Source organism: Lepidochelys kempii, chromosome 9, assembly GCF_965140285.1.
Source record: "Lepidochelys kempii isolate rLepKem1 chromosome 9, rLepKem1.hap1, whole genome shotgun sequence".
NCBI lineage: Eukaryota > Metazoa > Chordata > Testudines > Cheloniidae > Lepidochelys > Lepidochelys kempii.
The window spans coordinates 11746540-11765075 of record NC_136388.1 but is presented as its reverse complement, the minus strand read 5'-3'; the positions used below and the strand labels follow the sequence as shown (position 1 = coordinate 11765075).

General features: G+C 40.2%; 2 protein-coding genes across 2 annotated transcripts in view; one reads left to right on the top strand and one right to left on the bottom strand.

Moving 5' to 3' along the window:
* Positions 1 to 16029, top strand: part of LOC140917150 (mitofusin-1-like) — an 80758-nt gene extending 64729 nt beyond the window's left edge. The window contains 4 exon segments of the mRNA XM_073359322.2: positions 783 to 938; positions 2078 to 2274; positions 5316 to 5450; positions 7192 to 16029. Of these exon segments, the coding sequence (XP_073215423.1) occupies positions 783 to 938; positions 2078 to 2274; positions 5316 to 5450; positions 7192 to 7261 (558 nt within the window). The 3' untranslated portion in view covers positions 7262 to 16029.
* The window catches only part of GNB4 (G protein subunit beta 4), a 54587-nt gene continuing 46249 nt past the window's right edge, over positions 10199 to 18536 (bottom strand). Inside the window, exons 9-10 of the mRNA XM_073359318.2 lie at positions 15586 to 15802; positions 10199 to 14964 (exon numbers count right to left, since the gene is read on the bottom strand). Coding sequence (XP_073215419.1) covers positions 14858 to 14964; positions 15586 to 15802 — 324 coding nt within the window. The 3' untranslated portion in view covers positions 10199 to 14857. The remainder of the gene's footprint in view (positions 14965 to 15585; positions 15803 to 18536) is intronic.

Genomic DNA, 18536 nt, shown 5'->3' with positions numbered 1-18536 from the left:
CTCTTCATTTACAGTTTTTGTATAATTAAAGTGGAGCAAAGCCAGTCCTACTTCCCTCAACCTTATGGACTGTCTGGCTATTTGGGGCAATGGAGTTTTTAAATGTCAACACTAACAAGTGGAAAGAAACTATGGTTTCCTGCTGTTGTGATAAATGTAGCGATAGCCCCAAACTGCAAAATAGGTCTCCAGATGTTATCCCTCCCTGCTCCCTTGTAAAGCTTGAGAGGCTGTTCAGACCTGGGATTTTGGTTCAGCCCATCATGAGGTCACCATGAAATTTGGATCCACTTAAGACTTTGCCCTAGCCTCAAAGTAAAAAAAAAAAAATTCATGGGTGGATGGGTGCATTTGTAGGGGAGTGAAGGGTTGAAAGAACTGCCAGGTGGGCCCGGGGCAGCTAGAATAGTGGGGAATGGATAGGAGCTGATGAGGCATAGTGGGAATCGAACAGAATTAACTACAGTCCATGCTAAAAGCTTTAATTATATTTCAGGAATTTGGGGCAGCTCTTCACTTCTTGCCCCACCCCTGTCTGGGTTGATGAGATCTTCAGGAAAGGCCCATCTCTTGTTACTCATCAGTTTTCTGAACAACTCTCTAAGCCTCCGTTACTGCTGTTCAGGGTTAAACAAATGAAGAGCCTTTTTGAATCTCCCAGACAGTCTTAAGTTCAATTTTTAACCCTGCTTATGAGAAAGCAAAATAAATAATAAAACCAAGCAGTTTGCTCTATAGTTCCATAATGCTTATCACTCAGTTGCCTTATTCTGCTCTTCTAGATCCCTCGTCCTTTAGCTTCCACCCCCTCTGCCACCTGTCTTCCTGCCGTAACTCCAGAGAACGTATCACAGGAGGAACTCATGGTTTCTTTGGTAACGAGTTTAGCTTCACTAACATCACGGACCTCTATGAGCATCATCATCGTTGGAGGAGTGGCAAGTAGCATTTGCAACTACCTCTATAAACGGAAAGCATGGCAGAGACTATTCCAGATGTACTCTTTTTACTGTTTAGGATGCCATCACTGCTGCATAGACTTGATGTTTGCTTGTTAGAATCAGTCTAATTAGTAATGGGCCTAGTCCACAGATGGCAAGAAGCAGCATAGCTCCATTCAACTCATGACTTAAATAGAACTATGTCTAATGAAGTTAGTCTTACTAAACAATAGGTGCACTTTCCTTTCATGTGCTTGGTAAGCCCCTTGCAATCACAGGTGAAATCTAAAAATTAGTATTTAGCATAGTAAAGAATTGTTTGCTAGTCAGTTTAGCCAGGGTTTCTTTGTAAATGGCTACAGAATAGTTAATTTAAAATACTTAAACTGAGTGATTGGTTTATTAGATTTCTTTGATATCCATTGTTTTTTTTTAATTTACTCTTCATAGGCAAAGGCTCCAGGAATCAGTCATGCTGTACTCTAACCTATATGACTCTACATCATGGTTCCAATCCTGCAACCCTTACTTATGTGAGTTAGGGTTACAAGATCTGTGGCATCAGAACCACTTTGCAAATGGGGTATCTAGGATAAATACTTTTTGTCTAATGCAGCAAAATATTTACATCTTCAAGGCTAAATAGCACTGCAGTAAGGGGTATAAAGTGCATTAAATGCTCATAGTAAGTATGTAATAAGAAAACTGGCTGAGTAGGGTCATGATGGAGCCTATATTTATTCCATATAAATGTGCTCCGTTTCTAAATTATAAAATTTATTTGATTTTTTTTGTCAGGCTCAATTTGGAATTGCTGAGAGCTTTGCTTTCTGCCTCTTACTTTATCTCTAGCAATCAAGATTCTGTAATATGAATCTAGCTAAACAGTTCTGCAGCTGATGCACAAGGTGAAGAGACTCTAGCTCCTTATGTAGCTGTGTTGCTCTGCAGTGCTACCTGGATGATAATTTTGTTAATCCAGTCGGACAGAAAGGTACAAAGAGAGCAAATACCTTGAACAGGAAGTTGACACTTTTCTATCCTCTTCTAATTATGACCACACTCTGACAAAATACATTCCATAGAGCTACTGTCACATAATCCGCTCAGGTCATGAAAAGATGCTTCTTTTTCAGGTGTGGAGAACTGTAGGCTGGAAACTCATATGTCTTTCCCTAAGTATGTATGGATTATTGTATCTCTATGAGAAACTAACCTGGACAACTAAAGCAAAAGAGAGAGCCTTTAAACAGCAGTTTGTAAACTATGCTACTGAAAAATTGCAGATGATTGTCAGTTTTACTAGTGCAAATTGCAGCCATCAAGTGCAACAGTAAGTATTATACTTATCATTGTAGTCACTAATACAGGAAATACATTTCATTGGATAATCTATGTGCATGTATTTATCAATGAAAGTTACAATAGAGAATTGAAAAGATGCTTAAGTATGAAGGTTTAAAGGTCAACTTGAAATCTATTCAATTTCAAAAAATGAGCCAAAGTTGGGTTGATTACTATTGTGGCAAAGAATCCCCCTTTCATATTTTTATGGTTGTACAGTCCTGTTTTGCACATCACTGTTAGTGTAAAGACCTCACACAGGCACGATTACCTTTCTGACTACGGGGGAGAGAGAAAATGACTATAAAGTGGAGAAAAGAAATATTCTTTCAGTTATAGTAGCCTTAGGTGGTGGTTGAAAAGGGGGGGAGGGGAACTTCTGAGAAGTGTGGCTTTTAAGTTGATTGAGCCCCTTTAGCAAAATGCTTATTTTTAATGAAGGAATTTTATGGATATTGTTTCACAGAAAAAGCATCACTTTTCTGGAGCTGTAGTTTTGTTAACCTTGGTTTGCGCGTTCTTATTCTCTTTACTCAACTTAAACGTGAATTGGACTACTTTAAAGAGCAGTCATCAGCAAGCTTCCTTAGTACCTAAGCACTTACATTATGCAATTTTCATTAGCACTTAGCAGTAAAAAATATTCGTGCTGTTGCTGAGAGATGAAAATAATGCCCTTCTTTTCCTATCGTTCAGAGACGTTTTGACTTGTGCTATAAAAAGCCCTTATGGAAAAAGGATGATGGGACAGATTCATGCCTAGCGTAATTCTATCTAAATCGGGCTGAAGTCAATTAAGTTATGCCAGGGATGAATTTGGCCTGTAACATTTAAGCCTTTTGTCTTGCCTTTAAGATGCCCTTTTAAATGGTCTGTTTTCTTTTGGATAAATGGGGGATTTACACAATAACAAGAGACAACTCATATGGGTATTACAGCATAATTATTTGAAATCATACAGTTAATTTGTGCCTGATAACTTCACTTACCCTGGCAAAACAGCAGAATGTGTAATGCTTACCCCTAACTTGTATCTGTCTGAAGATCAAGAATGATTCTCAATCTCTATAGGCAGTTTCTTTGTCAAGCAGCTTACTATATAAATATGAAAGTTTGGCTCTGTTCTTATGGGCAGTCATAGTCACATCCTTTTCACTAACAGTGAATCACTTAAGACTCAGGATGGCTTGGCTTTTAGAATCTTAACTAGTTTCACTATGTTCAGTGTTCTGAAAGGACTGCTTCCCTCATTCCTCAAGTGACCATATGTCTCTGTGCTATCGGGACAGTCCTGGAGGTTTTGTAAGATGTCCTGATATCCCGGGAACATCTTTTGAGCCCGTTTGAATTGTCCTGGTTTTTCATTTAATCTATCAAAATGTTTGTTCAATATTGCTGTTCCAAGCAGAACTGGCTCTGTATTTACCAGGGACAGTCAGTTAGTGGAAGGAGTGTTAAACGTGGTGAACAGGGTTTGAAGCGATGAGAAAAGTCAAATGAATGTAGACCCTATCAAAGCTGTTGGTTTGCTCAATTTGAATGTTGGTGACACTTTGTTAGGTGTTTTACGATAAACTCATTCAGATGCTAAGGGCTAGATTGAGAAAGCTACTTAGGCGTAAGTGCTTAAGTCCAACAGCTTTGCACATGCCTAGTGGTGGGAACAGTGCCTAAAGGCTCGATGCTTCCCCACAGCTAACTAGTTGCTCACAGCCTTCACTCATGGCAAAGTCCCTGTGGTTTTCTCAAATGAGGTATTCTCTCACCTGTCGTCCTGATGCAGGAAGTGTGCTCAGAGTACCCCTATCGGATCATGCCTCACACATAACACAGGTGGTGGGTGTCCCCAGAATACCCCATAGCCTGGCAGCTAAGGCACTCACTTGTGATGTGGGAGATCCAAGTTTGAATCCCTCCTCTGCCTGATTTGGAGGTGGGAGAATCCCGTTCAAGTGAGAATCCTAACCACCAAGCTGTCAAGTCACTCCCTTTATCTCTTGTCCAATGGCTATTTAATTATTATACAAAATGGAGAGCTCGAGAGACACCCATTCCAGAATAATCAATAACCTGAGAACAGAGTAGAACAGAGACATATGGTCACCTGAGGAGTGAGGGAAGCAGTCCTTTCAGAACACTGCCTGTATAGTCAAACTGGTTAAGGTTCTAAAAGCCAAAGTGGTCAGGGCACTCACCTGGCAGGTAAGAGACCTAAGTACAATCCCCTGCCCCAAATCAGGTAGAGCAGGGATTTTAATCTGGGTTTCCACATCCCAGATGAGTGCTCTAACCATTGGGATATTGGCTAGAGAGCCTCCCTCTTTCTCTCTCTCTTTCTGCCCTCCTGCCCCCACCCCACTTCCCCTGGGCTGATTTGACTTAGGTGCCCAACTCCAGGAGAGGCTTCACAGCTGAGAATCCCAAGCATAGATAGGCACCTCCCTTCAGCCTGTCAGGCACCCCAATTCCCTTGTGAATCTAGGCCTAAGCCTGAATCCAGGCCACTGCATTTCGTTCTTAGCTAATTTAGGTGGCTCCCTGCTCAGCAACTTGATTCTGAGAATCCATTTGTTAGGCATCTAACTCTTCTCCTGCATTGTTTGGGAAGCCTGGGCACCTAACTCGGAGCTGAGAATTCCACTAAGCAGCAGGACACTTAGGAGTCAGGCATTGCAACACCTACATCCCTTTGTGAATCTACCCCCAAGTTAATAGCAAAAATCCACTACTCTGAGAACAGTCTCCAGCTTTGGAGTCAGAAGCTGGCAGTAGCAACATCAGCATGTATTTAAAACGAGGTCTATTTTGTATTATTTTTTTAATGACCCTAAAAATGCCACCACCGCAGTGTCCCTGTTCTACTGATTTTTGAAGAGTCCCTTTGCTCATTCTTCCTCCTGCTGTCTTTCTTTATGCACTTGTGTATAGCAGTTGGTGGCTGTTCTGATTGCATTATTCTACCCATGGACTCTGAAGTGTCGTGTAACACGAGGTATGGTAAACTATAATTACAAACTTGTTTTCCTTTAGAGAAATGGCCACTACCTTTGCTCGACTGTGTCAGCAAGTCGACGTTACTCAGAAAAATCTGGAAGAAGAAATTGCAAGGCTGTCCAAAGAAATAGATCAGTTAGAGAAAATACAGAGTAACTCAAAGCACCTAAGGTAATGATCCTTTTGTATTGACTCAGCCAGTTGCTTAAGGGAGAAATCTTGAACTAGCCAGCTAGAGAGAGGCTGAAATCCTGGCTCCACTGAAGTCAATGGGAGTTTTGCCATGGACTTCAGTCGGGCCAAGATTATATATAATCTTCTTGCCTCGTACACAGTGGCACTGAAATGCTTTGAATGGAGGGGTGCTGAAAGCCAGCCCCACCCACCCCCGAACTGGAGCCAGGAGCAGGGCCGTGTCTCTGGGGGGGCACCTAGACAGGAGTAAGGGGGCCAAGACTGAGGCCACAGCTGGGGCTGGGGTGTTGTCATCCCCCCCGCATCCCTAGTTCCTGCAGCTATGCTAGTACACCAATAGCAGCAGTTGTGTTCTTTGAAAGTTATGTTAGCCAGTTGTGTTTTGTCTGGGGGATGTGGGTAAAGTCTAAAAAAAATCACCCCATCCTCATGTTGATCTTCTCCTTCTCTGCCCAGTAAAAATAGATTTCTCAAGAGTACTTTATCAAGCTCCAACAATGCAGGTCACTTCCCTACCTGAGAAGCTTTTGTTCCTTTGGAGATGGGGCATGAGTTCCTAAGCAGGTCTTCGGTACAAAGCTCTCTCCATAGGAATACCCTTAGCTGGGGCTGGGAGCAGGATAAATTCAGCTCCTGTATTTCATCACCTCTCTTCTCGCTCATCCAAGCAGGGCCCCTTTCTCTTTTGGAGATGCCTTCCCAGGTCCAGCGGACCCCAACCCCGTCCAGCAGGGTGACAATGCACCCTGTTGTCTCCTCACCTAGCAGCCAAGGGGGCAACATTTGGCTTTGTGTCTGTTTCTCTCTGCCCATGGCTTGCCATTGTGTGCTGCACACTGTCCTCGGGCTGAGTCCCTGGCTCCGCTAGGGCCATTTTCTAAAAATGTCAGTTAAAAGGGGTTTATCTCAACCAGCATTAGCTACAGGAGCCCTAGTGTAAACAATTCAGATGGGTTTTTAACCTGTTGTTGTGTAACCCTACATGGGCTTCTCTAATGGAATGGCATTGAAAGCATTGCCAGTCCATCTATGGTGCCAGCAGAGATGCTGAAGGGTGGTAGCAAGGGTGAGACTTTTTAGAAAGTTTTGCTAGTGTAGACAGGAACTGGGAGAGGCAGAGCTACAAGGGATGGTGGGGTTTTTCTTGTTCCCAGCCAGGAGAAATCCATCATCCCTTCTAGCAGTGATTCCTCATGCCTTTGTGAACACGTAGGAACTACCCTTTCTCTAAGGTGTTATATACTCAGATTAGCAGCATCCTGAGGTTTAAAAGTATGTCTACACTGCAAAAAAACCACAACACTGCAGCAAGTCTCAGAGCCTGAATCAACTGATGCAGGGTCATGGGGCTCAAAATAATAATGGAGATGTTCCTGCTCAGGCTGGAGTCTGAGTTCTGAGACCCCACCCCCCTCACTGGAAACTACACTGCTACCCCCATAGTGCAAGCCCAAGTCAGTTGATCTGGGCTTTGAGATTTGCTGCTGCTGCGGGGGGGGGGGGAGAGCAGTGTTTTTAGTTTTGTTTGCAGTGTAGATGGACCCTGACTGGGCAGAGCACATAAGCACTCGTTACAGTGCTCTTCTGAGTCAGGTGGTCTAAGTAAGATTGCTTGTGTCCTGCATTTCATTCCTAAAAAGTAAAGAGGCTGAAGACTCTTGTGAGAGTTTGGATGCATGCAGGTGAATCAATCACTTTTCTCTTGTTTGTTTTACAGAAACAAAGCCATTCACCTTGAAAATGAGCTGGATGTTTTTACAAAGCATTTTCTTCAGCAGAATAAATAGACCAATCTCTTTTCACTGCTGGCTTCCTTGGGTAACTGCCTGTAGGACAAAATTATAGAATGACACATTGCTCCCCTGTGGAGTCACATGAAATGACATTTTTAAAATTACTTTGATTATACTTGTCAGATACTGTAACACCCAGTTCACATTTTTACAATGAACTGTATCTAAAAGCTGTGGTGAAGAGAAATTTTGCAAGAGCAAAATGATCATTTATATTTACTCTGGTGACTTAAAATAAAAAAAACAACAACCCAGTATTATTTTGTTTTAGTATTTACCAGTGGCAAATCCCACCTTCCTGGCATCTGGGAGTTAATCTGTTATTCCTTCTCTTCCTCAAATCAGTATCAATGTCTCCCAGTTCTCTAGATGCTGATTTTTTCAGATTTGTTTTATGAATGAAAATATTAGGTGAACAGCTCTAGCAGCCCAAAAGTGCTTCTTTAGATTTTGAATTCAGATAAAATCAATGGGGCTGGGCTGCCGTTACCCTACTTCTGTTAGTTTATAGATAGACCTGCCATTTTTATTTGTATAAACTTGATTCCCTCTAGGTATTTTGGAAAGCTTTAAAAATTCAAGCAAGCTGCAGTGATGGAATGGCAGTGTTCCTCACGCTGTAGTAACAGGAATATTGAAAACCAAAGTAAGTTAATGTGTAAAGTTCAGATGACTGTCATGTGCAGCATGCAAGCCTCTACCTACACCAAACAGGGGGACTTCTGCTATACAGTTGGTCTACACTCAGCTGAATTTTTGCATAGTTTGGGATAAGGGATTAAAGTTTTTATCTAAGCACCTGGGCAAGGGCTGTAGCCTAGCCTTCAAAGATTTCTCTCACTACATCATGAATACCTGCCATGTTCTGCTGTGAGCATTATAAATTGAATTGCTCTTCAGACTGCATACATTTGGGAAACAAACAATATTTACCATATTGCTTGCTTCCTTCTCAGACCAATTGTTTAGGCACTATCTTGGCTATTGTATTTCAAGTTCCTGAATTGTTCTTTACCTGCCACCTGCAGGTATGTGTTTTGTTTTTTAAATCTTGGCCACTAGTTCCCTCTGTTCTAGCTTTGTGTGTGGATGTTTCCATCTTAATCAGCTTTTAAAGGGTGGTTGTAAGCCAGGGACCTTCAATAGATGCTAGCAAGGATGCCCAAGTGCTTCCTGATGCAGATCATGTGCAATTTCACCTGTATTTTATAAACAGACTTTTAAAAAGTATTTTAGATAATGAAAGCCTTTCAGAATATTTATATATCCTTGATAAATGCTGCACAATCAGGTTTAAAACCAAACTCGTGTGCCTGTTACTGTGGTAGCTTAAGGCCCCAGATTTTTATTGTTGCATGAGTACTTGCTGGGATTTTTCACTAATTTACAAGAAAGGGCTAATGAAATGCACTATGTTTTTTAAGACCTACTCATGATACTTTATTTTAAAAAGCAGGAAGTGATTGCTTAGAAGCTGGGTATGCTGCATGCTATTGGAAGTGTTTCAGGGTATTGATTTTCCTCATTGGTGTGGGAGTATGCTAATGATATGAGCTGTGAAGATGGGCTGCAGCCCAGCTGGTTAAATGTACAGAAATTATGTGAGGGGAAGAGTTGCAAATGTATTTATAAGTAGTTTATTTTTTGAGAGTATTTCTAGACTGGTTTAATTTGTGGGGGAGGAAGAAATACTGCCCCTTTAACTTACTGATAATTTAGTTTGGCAGATGAGTTGACTAATGTAGTTGGTAAGAGATGATGCACTATTCCTCATTTTAAACTTGACCCCATTCACAAGCAGTGTGTAGCAGAAGATGCTGTTTTATCTGCATCTTGTATTGGTTATTACAGAAACTGTTCTAAAGCATGAGACCTGTGTAATTCAAGGTTGCTTGTTTCTACTTTTGTGGAAATTCTGATTTACTTCATGACAGCCACTTACTGGTGTTCCCTAGAGTTTTGTTGAAAGACATCAAGTGAATGACCAAGATGGTAGCTGTGGAAATAAAATTCAGAATTCTTTCTATTGGAGGTAAAGTGTTAGTGTGGTTCTTCAGAAGGAGTATGTCCGATAAAAGGAAGGAGACTGCTCCTTCATTGCTTGATGTAACAGCTGCTCCCTACAGATTACCTAGTTCCCCCTCATTTAAGGTGGGGTATATATGGCTGAGGATTTCCTGCTACCACTTCCATCCTGCTTCTGAACAGTATTTAAAAATTAATGCAAATAGTGGCAGAAAAGTCAACTTAAACTCAAATGTTAGGACGGGCAGCTGCTGTTCCCAGAAAAGAGGAGTTAACAGGGACGATTAATGTACATGGCTATTTTGTCTCAATTTGTAGAGAGCAACTGCATTCCTTTATATATAAAAGGAAGTCAGGCTAAGGGTTTACACACTGAACTTGTCCTTTTCATTAAAGATTCTGCTCATTTTCTAATGCTTGGATTGCAAAGCCCCTTCATTTCCCCTTTGATATTGCAGCAGAAAGTAGTATTGTTTAAGAGGGAAATGGACTATGCTTGCCTAAAGAATTATAAAATAGAAATGCTAAATCCAGAATGCCATTCTGAAACAAAGGCTAGGTGCTCCAGTCATTGCTGAAGTGCATTTTTTTGAAACAAAGATCCCATGGACTACAGTAGTGTTGGGATTTGCTGTGTAGCATTTTCAAGATGCCTTTAGTAGTACATTCAATTTATAGATGAGGCAGTGCTGTGTGTGTCAGAATTTGAATGATAACTAAGCCATAAAAATTACATTTAAGACAAAAGTTCATTAAGGTATATAGCGCATATTTTAAATGTATGCTGGAAATTTTAGTAGGAAAATTCCCACAGCCACCTAAATACCTCTGCACCAGGGTATTTGTCTTTATAAGATTGTCATGGTAGAAGGAAGGTTGTTAAATAAATATACACACCACAGCAAGTCTGGTTAAAAGCACTTGTTTATTGGTTACAATATCAACTCATGGCAACATCTTTCACTGAGCCACTGTACAAATACAAAGAAAAGATCCATGGGGGGGGGGGGGGGGAATGGGGAAGCTATAAACAGAGTTCATAGCAAGTGATTTTTTTTTAAAACAGGGAAGTCTATATAACAGCCCTGTTATAGAACAAGTGGCACAAGTCCCTGTTTTGAATTAGCTTAAATAAAAAGGTTTAAGACTGTTTCTGAATACATACACAATCCAAAGGCAGTGCAGAATCACTTCATAATTGGTAATATTACTGAAGTTTTCCATCAAAGTAGTCAGCAACAAGTGACATTAAAACCATTAGATGAGAAATGCTGGGCAATCAGAGCTAAGTGCCAAACTAAGTCAAGCATGTTGAAAAGAAATTCGTTTTGGACTCCTTTGGATGTAAAATGTAGTACAAGTGTTCAGATTTTTTTTTTTTTAAAAAGGAGAAACAAATAAGAGCACCATTGTGTAAGTAAAACAAAGGCTTGAAATATATCTAAAACTATTCCACTGAAGTCCATATTAGTCAAAACCTAAACATACTGTGTGGTATAAGAATGTCAGGCACATTTAATCGGTTATCAGTTATAATCAATTATTAACACTGTTCACACATTTACCATAACAACACTGCATTAACATTCTGCATGTATTTTACACAACCAGCAATTGGATAAAAAGGCTCGTGGTGCCTCCGAAGTGTAGGAAGTAGTTTTACCAGCATGCATGCCAGATTACTGTATACAAAGTGCACCATCAACCCATGCTTAATTACTTTTACAGGAAATGCTATCTCAAAATCTGTCATTCTGCTACACAATCATTTCATACCAACTATCTGAATTAGCCAATACCTATTCTCACCAACATTTTAAAGCACAGCACTAAATCTAGTGGAGGTGACAGTGTCCTCAAAGAGGAAAGACTAAGCACTCTTGGAATGTTTTTCCCAATACTTTCATTACACCCTAAAGTAATGTGAACTCCATGATGGGACAAGTGGGTTACATTAACTGCATTAAAGAGTTATCTATTTCCAATCCACGCATTACAGTATGCACATGAGGACTAGCTGGTATGTCAGTTCAGCACTGCCAAATCAGAGTCAAACTCTCCTCAGAAGAAAGCAGTTCTAATGAGTTTTTCTACTCCAAATGGATTATTGAACCAGCAGTTCTGTCAGATACTTAACAGTATGTGACATTCAGCAAGGCAGATGGTAATGACATTTAGGAGAAAAGTCTAGAGATGGTTGAAACAAGGTACACACATTACCCATACTAAGTAAATGTACATTAGCAATGTTGAAGCTTTTTGTGGTTTCTAGAATCTCACCCAGCATTTTTTCTAATAAAGTGATAAAGGCTGAGTATACATGGGAGCAAGTTGAAACTGGAAGTTTGCTTGGTCAGTATCCTTCACCAATCAGCCTTTAAAAAAACAGTTGACAGCAGTTGTACCTGAATTAAAGAAATCTGTAATTTCATATGAGGCACATATTTCCAAGTTACAGCTTCAACCAATTACATTCTTGCTACACTACTTCTTTTAAAGTACATTTAAACACTGATTTACTATTAGAATGAAGACTGGAAAAAGGTTACTTTCCTAGCCATTACAAATTTTTGGCACAATGGTCATAACTTAAGTATTACTAATTCCAAAATCTAGTACATATTTTTGTAACCACATAACTTATTTGAAATTAAGTAGCTCTACAGTTTGGCAGTGGTAAACTTTTCACAACAGTTTAACGTGTACCCCACTGTGCTGTAAAATCCACTACATGTATTAAACTTGTTCACCATCACGTGAACAGTTAAACTACACAACCCTGCACATCTGAGCTTATATTAAGCTACAGGTACACATCTTTTAGTCTAAAAATCCCCATGGAGACATTTTCTTTGAGATGCAGGAGTCTGGATGAAAGCTTTCAAGTAAAACCTGCAAATGGTGGTATGTAGCAGAAGATGGGATTTGGTGCTTAGTTTAAAATTAAGCTGTGTCTTAATGAGTGTACCATCTTGAAAATTCACCCATAAGCAATGCTTAAGAAAACTGAAATAGCTCATATAGGCCCATTATATTGCCTCAGTTCAAGATGTAATAAATGTCCCACTACTATAAATGCTTTTTAAAAAAAGCAACACAATCCAAAAGAGACTTATACCAGGACTCCAACAGTAGCCACCGTTTTGGTGCACATTCGCCCCAGGTGTACGCTCCCGTTACCCTTTTAGAAATCTGACTTACTTAAGAGTTAGACAGCAGACATCTATGCTGCAGTATAAAGGGAAATAGTGAGATATTTAATTGCAAGTATGGGAAGTCTCTTTACAACACTGACAACTAGGAAGCTTAAAGATGCACCTTTAATGAGAAACTATTTAGTAATTAAAATTTTTCCTCTAAGAGTTTACTAGCAAATTTTCAGAATGATTCACTCAAACCAGAAGCAGCTGCAAGTTTAAAAATCAAAGGCACCATTAAAAAGTATCAAGTGTTCTGCCTGACCTCAAAGAGCTGCCATCTTGGAAAAAGATACAAATATTCCATAAATAATTCTGCAAACAGATTAGAAAACAAAATAATCTTGCTGAAAAGAAAATGCAAAGGAGTTTCTGTGATCTACAGCATAACATGATTTTGGTCCAACACCATGATCTGCCTTTAGTAAGTGTATACTGCTCCAGCACGGGATGTGCTTTTTTAACGGATACTGAATTTACTACAGTTGGCACACTGATTGGCACCTCCACCATTGTAAACATGGCATATTTACAGGCACAGTCCGGAAGTACTGAAATTAGAATGACAAGTGGTAGAAACTTCACAAACAGTGGTCTCAGCAACAATCTCTTTTCATATTACAAAATGCTGGGCACTTATGTTCACAAACTGACCCAGGGACATTTGGACACATCACACCTTCAGGTGGAGGCAACAGATTAACATTAACTTTCAGCTTTATGGTAATTTATTTAAATACACACATTTAAAATAAAGCACTTACAAGAAGCCAACAGAGAATGGCCCTTTCCTGAAAGTATCAGGTACTTTCATGCCCAACTCAGATTCCCCCCAGGGACATCCACCAAACATGGACACGCTGCCAGCACCAGTTAAGTGATCTTCATGGGTAGTTTCAAATGGATTTGAGTCATATGATTTGTCATACCTACACACTAAGAAAATGCTTACTAGTTCAAGTGCTCTTGGTGCCTTTCATTTTATAAGTGAATCCTATCAAGATCAGGCATATAAAAGGAAATGACTATTTACTGTCAGTTTGCAGATTGGCATCTAATAAGATGCCAAAGCACAGACCACTGCAGTTGTAAATGAACGAGCAGGATTTAAAATTTAGAGTGCAAAGTTTCTAGAGGGATCATAGAGATTATCAAAAATGTTATTGTTCACTGTAGATAACATGGTCACTTCAACGATTACACAAGACAAGCATAGTCTGTTGTGGAATAGTAGGGCAAACCTCTAACTTTGCAGTTCTAGTAACGGATTCACTGTATTTCCTAAACCATTTGTAGGAAGCCTTCATAGAGAAACCCTCTTAAATCTCTTCATTTGCTGTAGTAGTTGAACAGCAAGTTTGTGTACACTTTTAAAATTTCTTCAATCTATTCAGTTAACTCCATGCTACAATATCACCTTGCTAGTGCATGGCAGCTGGAATTTGCAGTGGATCAGAATCCTTATTTACAACTACACTGTCAAAAGGAAAGCACTCACCCGCTTAGTGACAGTAATAGGTTACTTGACTTAGGTACTCTGTTCAACTTAAAGTAACTTACATGAGAGGCTGAAGCCAGCGTGTTAAAACCTTATTTTAATAGATACCTAATGGCATTAACATTCTCTTGGTGCTTGGAGGCCATGGCTGCTGACGGATGAACCAGGAACCACTGACTGGAAGGAGTAATTCCCCATGCTTAAATAGACAAATAGGTCTAGAAGCGAGTAAGTAAGGCGCTAGGTATTACCACGGTCATCAGGGCCTTTTTTAAAAAAAAAAAGTAGTAATTCAAATGCCTTCCATTATAAAAACACATACATACCATTGGCTTCACTTTATCTACAGTAAATTCACAAAAGCGTTTAAAACAGCAATCTAGTTCATCCACTACAAAACTCAGAAGTGACATCTCAGGTTAAATGCAAAGCTATAAATGTAGTTCCTTAAAAAATGCAAACATATTTCTTTACATACAGACAAATGTTACATGATTGGCTGCTATAATGTGTATATTCTGTTATGTACAAAAAAAAGTACAGAATTAGCAGACTTTGAACACAAGCAGAAATCCCTCGAGGACAATCTAACCAAACCACCAAAAACAAAACAGACTGGCTCTTAGTTTCTCAGTCACCATGATTATGTGTGCTGGCCTGGCCCCTTATTAAAAGTCAGTGATTTCTCCACCCCCACCCCTATTTCTTCACTTGATTTTTTTCTAGTTTACAGAAAGCCTTTTTGTGTAATAATCAGTGAATAGAAAAACTTCACCTGCAAATACAAGGTAGAAATGTTATTTCACAGCTATAGGCTGCAGCATTGATCTCTCCAGATCTCAATGGAGAATGTACATGTTTGTCTCCCAGTTAATTCCAGATTCTGAGAAAACTGTCCCAAGACCCTGTAGCTACAGCCATGCCATCATCAGTAACACCTAAACAGCTGACACGGTTGTCATGGCCAGCAAGGACACCTGGAAGAGAAGATGGAGGAGGTTAACAGCTGAAGCTTTTCAAGTTTTGTACATTGCTTTTCAAGTTAAATTCACCTCAAGATATCCTGCAAGAGGTTTTTTGTTTGTTAAGAGTGATTAACTGACAGAAGAAGTAGCCTCCTATGTTTTGTCTTAAAAGAAATATTAGCTCCTATCTTAGGAAGCCCTGAACCCTTGAACCAAACAGTTAAAATATTGTACATCTGGATTTTCCCCGTATATTTATTTATTTAATTAATAAAATAAATAAAAAGGTGCTGACAGTGCCTATAACCAAAACCAGACACAAAACCACTTACTGTACACAACATAAAACCTCACATACCTTTTCTAAACATCACTATTACCAGATCTGAAATATGAAAAAATAAAATGCAAGAAAATAGGGATACAAATCCAAAAACAAACCTTTATGTTGAGTAACTGACCTTTAAAAGGAAGCAGGGAAGATTTCACAATTCAGCAGCACTCGCAGGTATCATCATTGACTACCAGTGAACTAGTTTTACGTTTAAAAGTTACAGAAAGTGGAATGTGTTCCATGTTGAGATTCTGCTAAAGAAAAAGAACTGCAACTCACTGCAGATACCATTTACCAACCTGCTCTCTCCCCCTTCAGAGTATCCCACACATTGCAGTTGAAGTCATCATAGCCAGCTAGCAAGAGACGACCACTTCTTGAGAAGGCTACAGAAGTGATTCCACAGATGATATTGTCATGGGAGTACATCATTAACTCTTGATCTGCACGCAGGTCAAAGAGTCGACAAGTGGCATCATCAGAACCAGTCGCAAATGCATGTCCGTTGGGGAAGAACTGGAAGTGAAAATGAGACAGGAGCTTGACACCAGAGAAAAGTGTTGCTCGTGCACGGTTTCAAAAACGGCATGTAGAGATGATCTTTACTGAGATACTCAGATACAACACAAATTCACGAGCAAAAAGAAAAAAAATCAGAATGGATTTTCAAAATGCAACTATTGTGCACACACAACTGTGTTTAACACTTGTAGCATAGTACTGACCAAAGGCAGGTGCAATGGCTTCACTGGCAAATTTCAAGAGACAAGAGGAACTAATTTCCATAAAACGGAGTGGAGCATGGCCATTTTTTTCTTTGGAATAACCCATGGAGACTGTCCCTGTACACAATGTTCCACCTTGAGCTGGTCAGTCCAGCTGCTTGGATCAAAACAGAGGACTGCAAGCTAGCATTTCAGCCTCCAGAATTCACACCTACTAAATAATCCATGTTAAGCACCTCATTGATTTAAATGGCAGTGAAAGGTACCAAGCACATCTCAAGATTAGACCCAAGCGTATGGGCTGCATTTCTCCACAGATCGTGCTGCTGGTATTCCAGAGACTTAAGAATTTGCAGTGTTTATAAAAAAAGATGCAATGTAGGTTTAGATTTCATTACCCATTAAACAGAACATGTCCCCTGTGGATCAGAACATAAAATGGGGCTGTGGCAAACAGAGGAAATACACTCCAGTTCAGAAACATTACAAAACTATTCCAAGGGTAAATATATTCAGCATTTTTAAGCACTAGTTTCACCTTTAGTTTCCAGAGTTTAAAGATGCCATTTTTTACAGGAAATCCAAATACACACTGATGAACATAAAAGTTTGAGAATTGACTCCATCTTGAAGGTTTATTATTTACTACTTTAAAAAAAACAAACCAGTTACTTACCTTCTTGTAACTGTTGTTTTGAGATATGTTGCATAGGTCCATTATGCTAGATGTGTACACATCTCATGCATCAGTGCCCGAGTTTTCACTAGAGATACCCACTGGGGTGGCCACTCCTACACACTCACATCCTGTGTGCCTGAGCAGAGGGTTTACCAGGCTGCGGTGACTCCACCCTATCTTCTTCCATCTGGTGTACACTGAAGAGTGAGGTCAACCTAGGTACGTCGCTAAGTAATGTGAAAAATCCAACTCCCTGAGCAACGTAGTTAAGCCAACCTAACCCTCAGTGTAGACAGTACTAGGTTGAGGGAAGCCTAGCTATTGCCTCTCAGGGAGGTGGATTACCTCTATGCTGATGGGAGAATCCCTCCCACTGGCATAAGTACCATCTATACTTGAAGTGCCTCTGCAGCTGTGCCACTGTAGCATTTCAAGCGCAGACAACCCCTCAGATAATAAACTTCAATGCACAGGGGAAGGAGGGTGGGTCACGTAAAGAACATACACAACGTCTCAAAAGAGCAGCTGCAAGGAGTAACCATTTTTTCAAACGATTGCACATGCCCATTACACTAGGAGACTCCCATAAAGTTTCCAACAGAGTTGGGACTAGGATTCTCATCAGACGAGGAATTGCCGAACTACTTTCCCCACATTTGTGTCTTCTCTTGACGTGATAGTAATCACTTAATATCTAGCAAAGATGTGGACTGAAGACCACGTTCCTCTCTGCAGATGTTCGCAATATCCATGCTTCCCAGAAATACTGCAGAAGCTTAGTGCGCTCTGGCTGAAGGCAGAGAGCACTTTTCAGAAGCCGTTATGCAGTTGATCTTGTAGCACATGAAAACACAGCTGGTGATCCACTTGGATAGTCACTACACTGTTACAGGACACACTCTCATTCGTTCTGCATAAGAGATGAATAGCTGAGAACAGACCCAAAAGTGCTTTGCTCTATCTAGATAAAAAAACAGTGATCAGCAAACATCCCAAGCGTGGAACTGTTGTTCATCGTGAGCATGTGGCTTTGGAAAGAAGACCAATATATAGATTAGTCAAGGTGGAAATCAGATACCGCCATGATGAAAAATTTAAGGTGTAGCCTAACCTGAACTTTGTCCTTTTTCTTTAAGGTTTTGTGACACTCTACACCCCAGGGGAGTACCCTATAACCCTCATATTCATCATTTGTATATAGTTGTGATATTGCATACAAAGCATGCCTTGTAAGGTATCATGAGAAAGGTTATGATCTGCTGAAACCCACTGTTCCATCTAAATATATAGATCATTAATGCATATGAAGTTATGAGAATTATGTTATATAGTTGTCACTAAAATATGCTGTGGGAAGCGCCGAGATACTAGCTCCCCAAAGACGTTTATCCCCCTGGTTATTAATGCCTGGGCAAGTGTTGAACCACCAACAATAGCGATTGTCCAACAAGAGAGCTACAATGCAATGACTCACTTGTACAATGCCACACCAGGGGAATTGCTCAACCTTGCCTGGTGAGTCAGCAATGTCCACCAGACATGCCTGGACTTGTGTTCTCCAAGCACAGGGACTAAGGGTATAAAACAGAACGCAGTGGCCCCATGCTTGGCCTTTTCTCCTGCCCCCACCTATGCTGCAAGCAACAAGGATGCTCAGAAGACCAAAGACTCCAACAGAGGAGGCTGGCCCAGGTTTCAAGGATGAAACCTGTGTACTATGAACTGAAATATCCAGTAAGGTGAGAAAAACTGCTTAATCTAGATCGGGGTCGGCAACTTTTCAGAAGCGGTGTGCCGAGTCTTCATTTATTCACTCTAATTTAAGGTTTTGCGTGCCTGTAATACA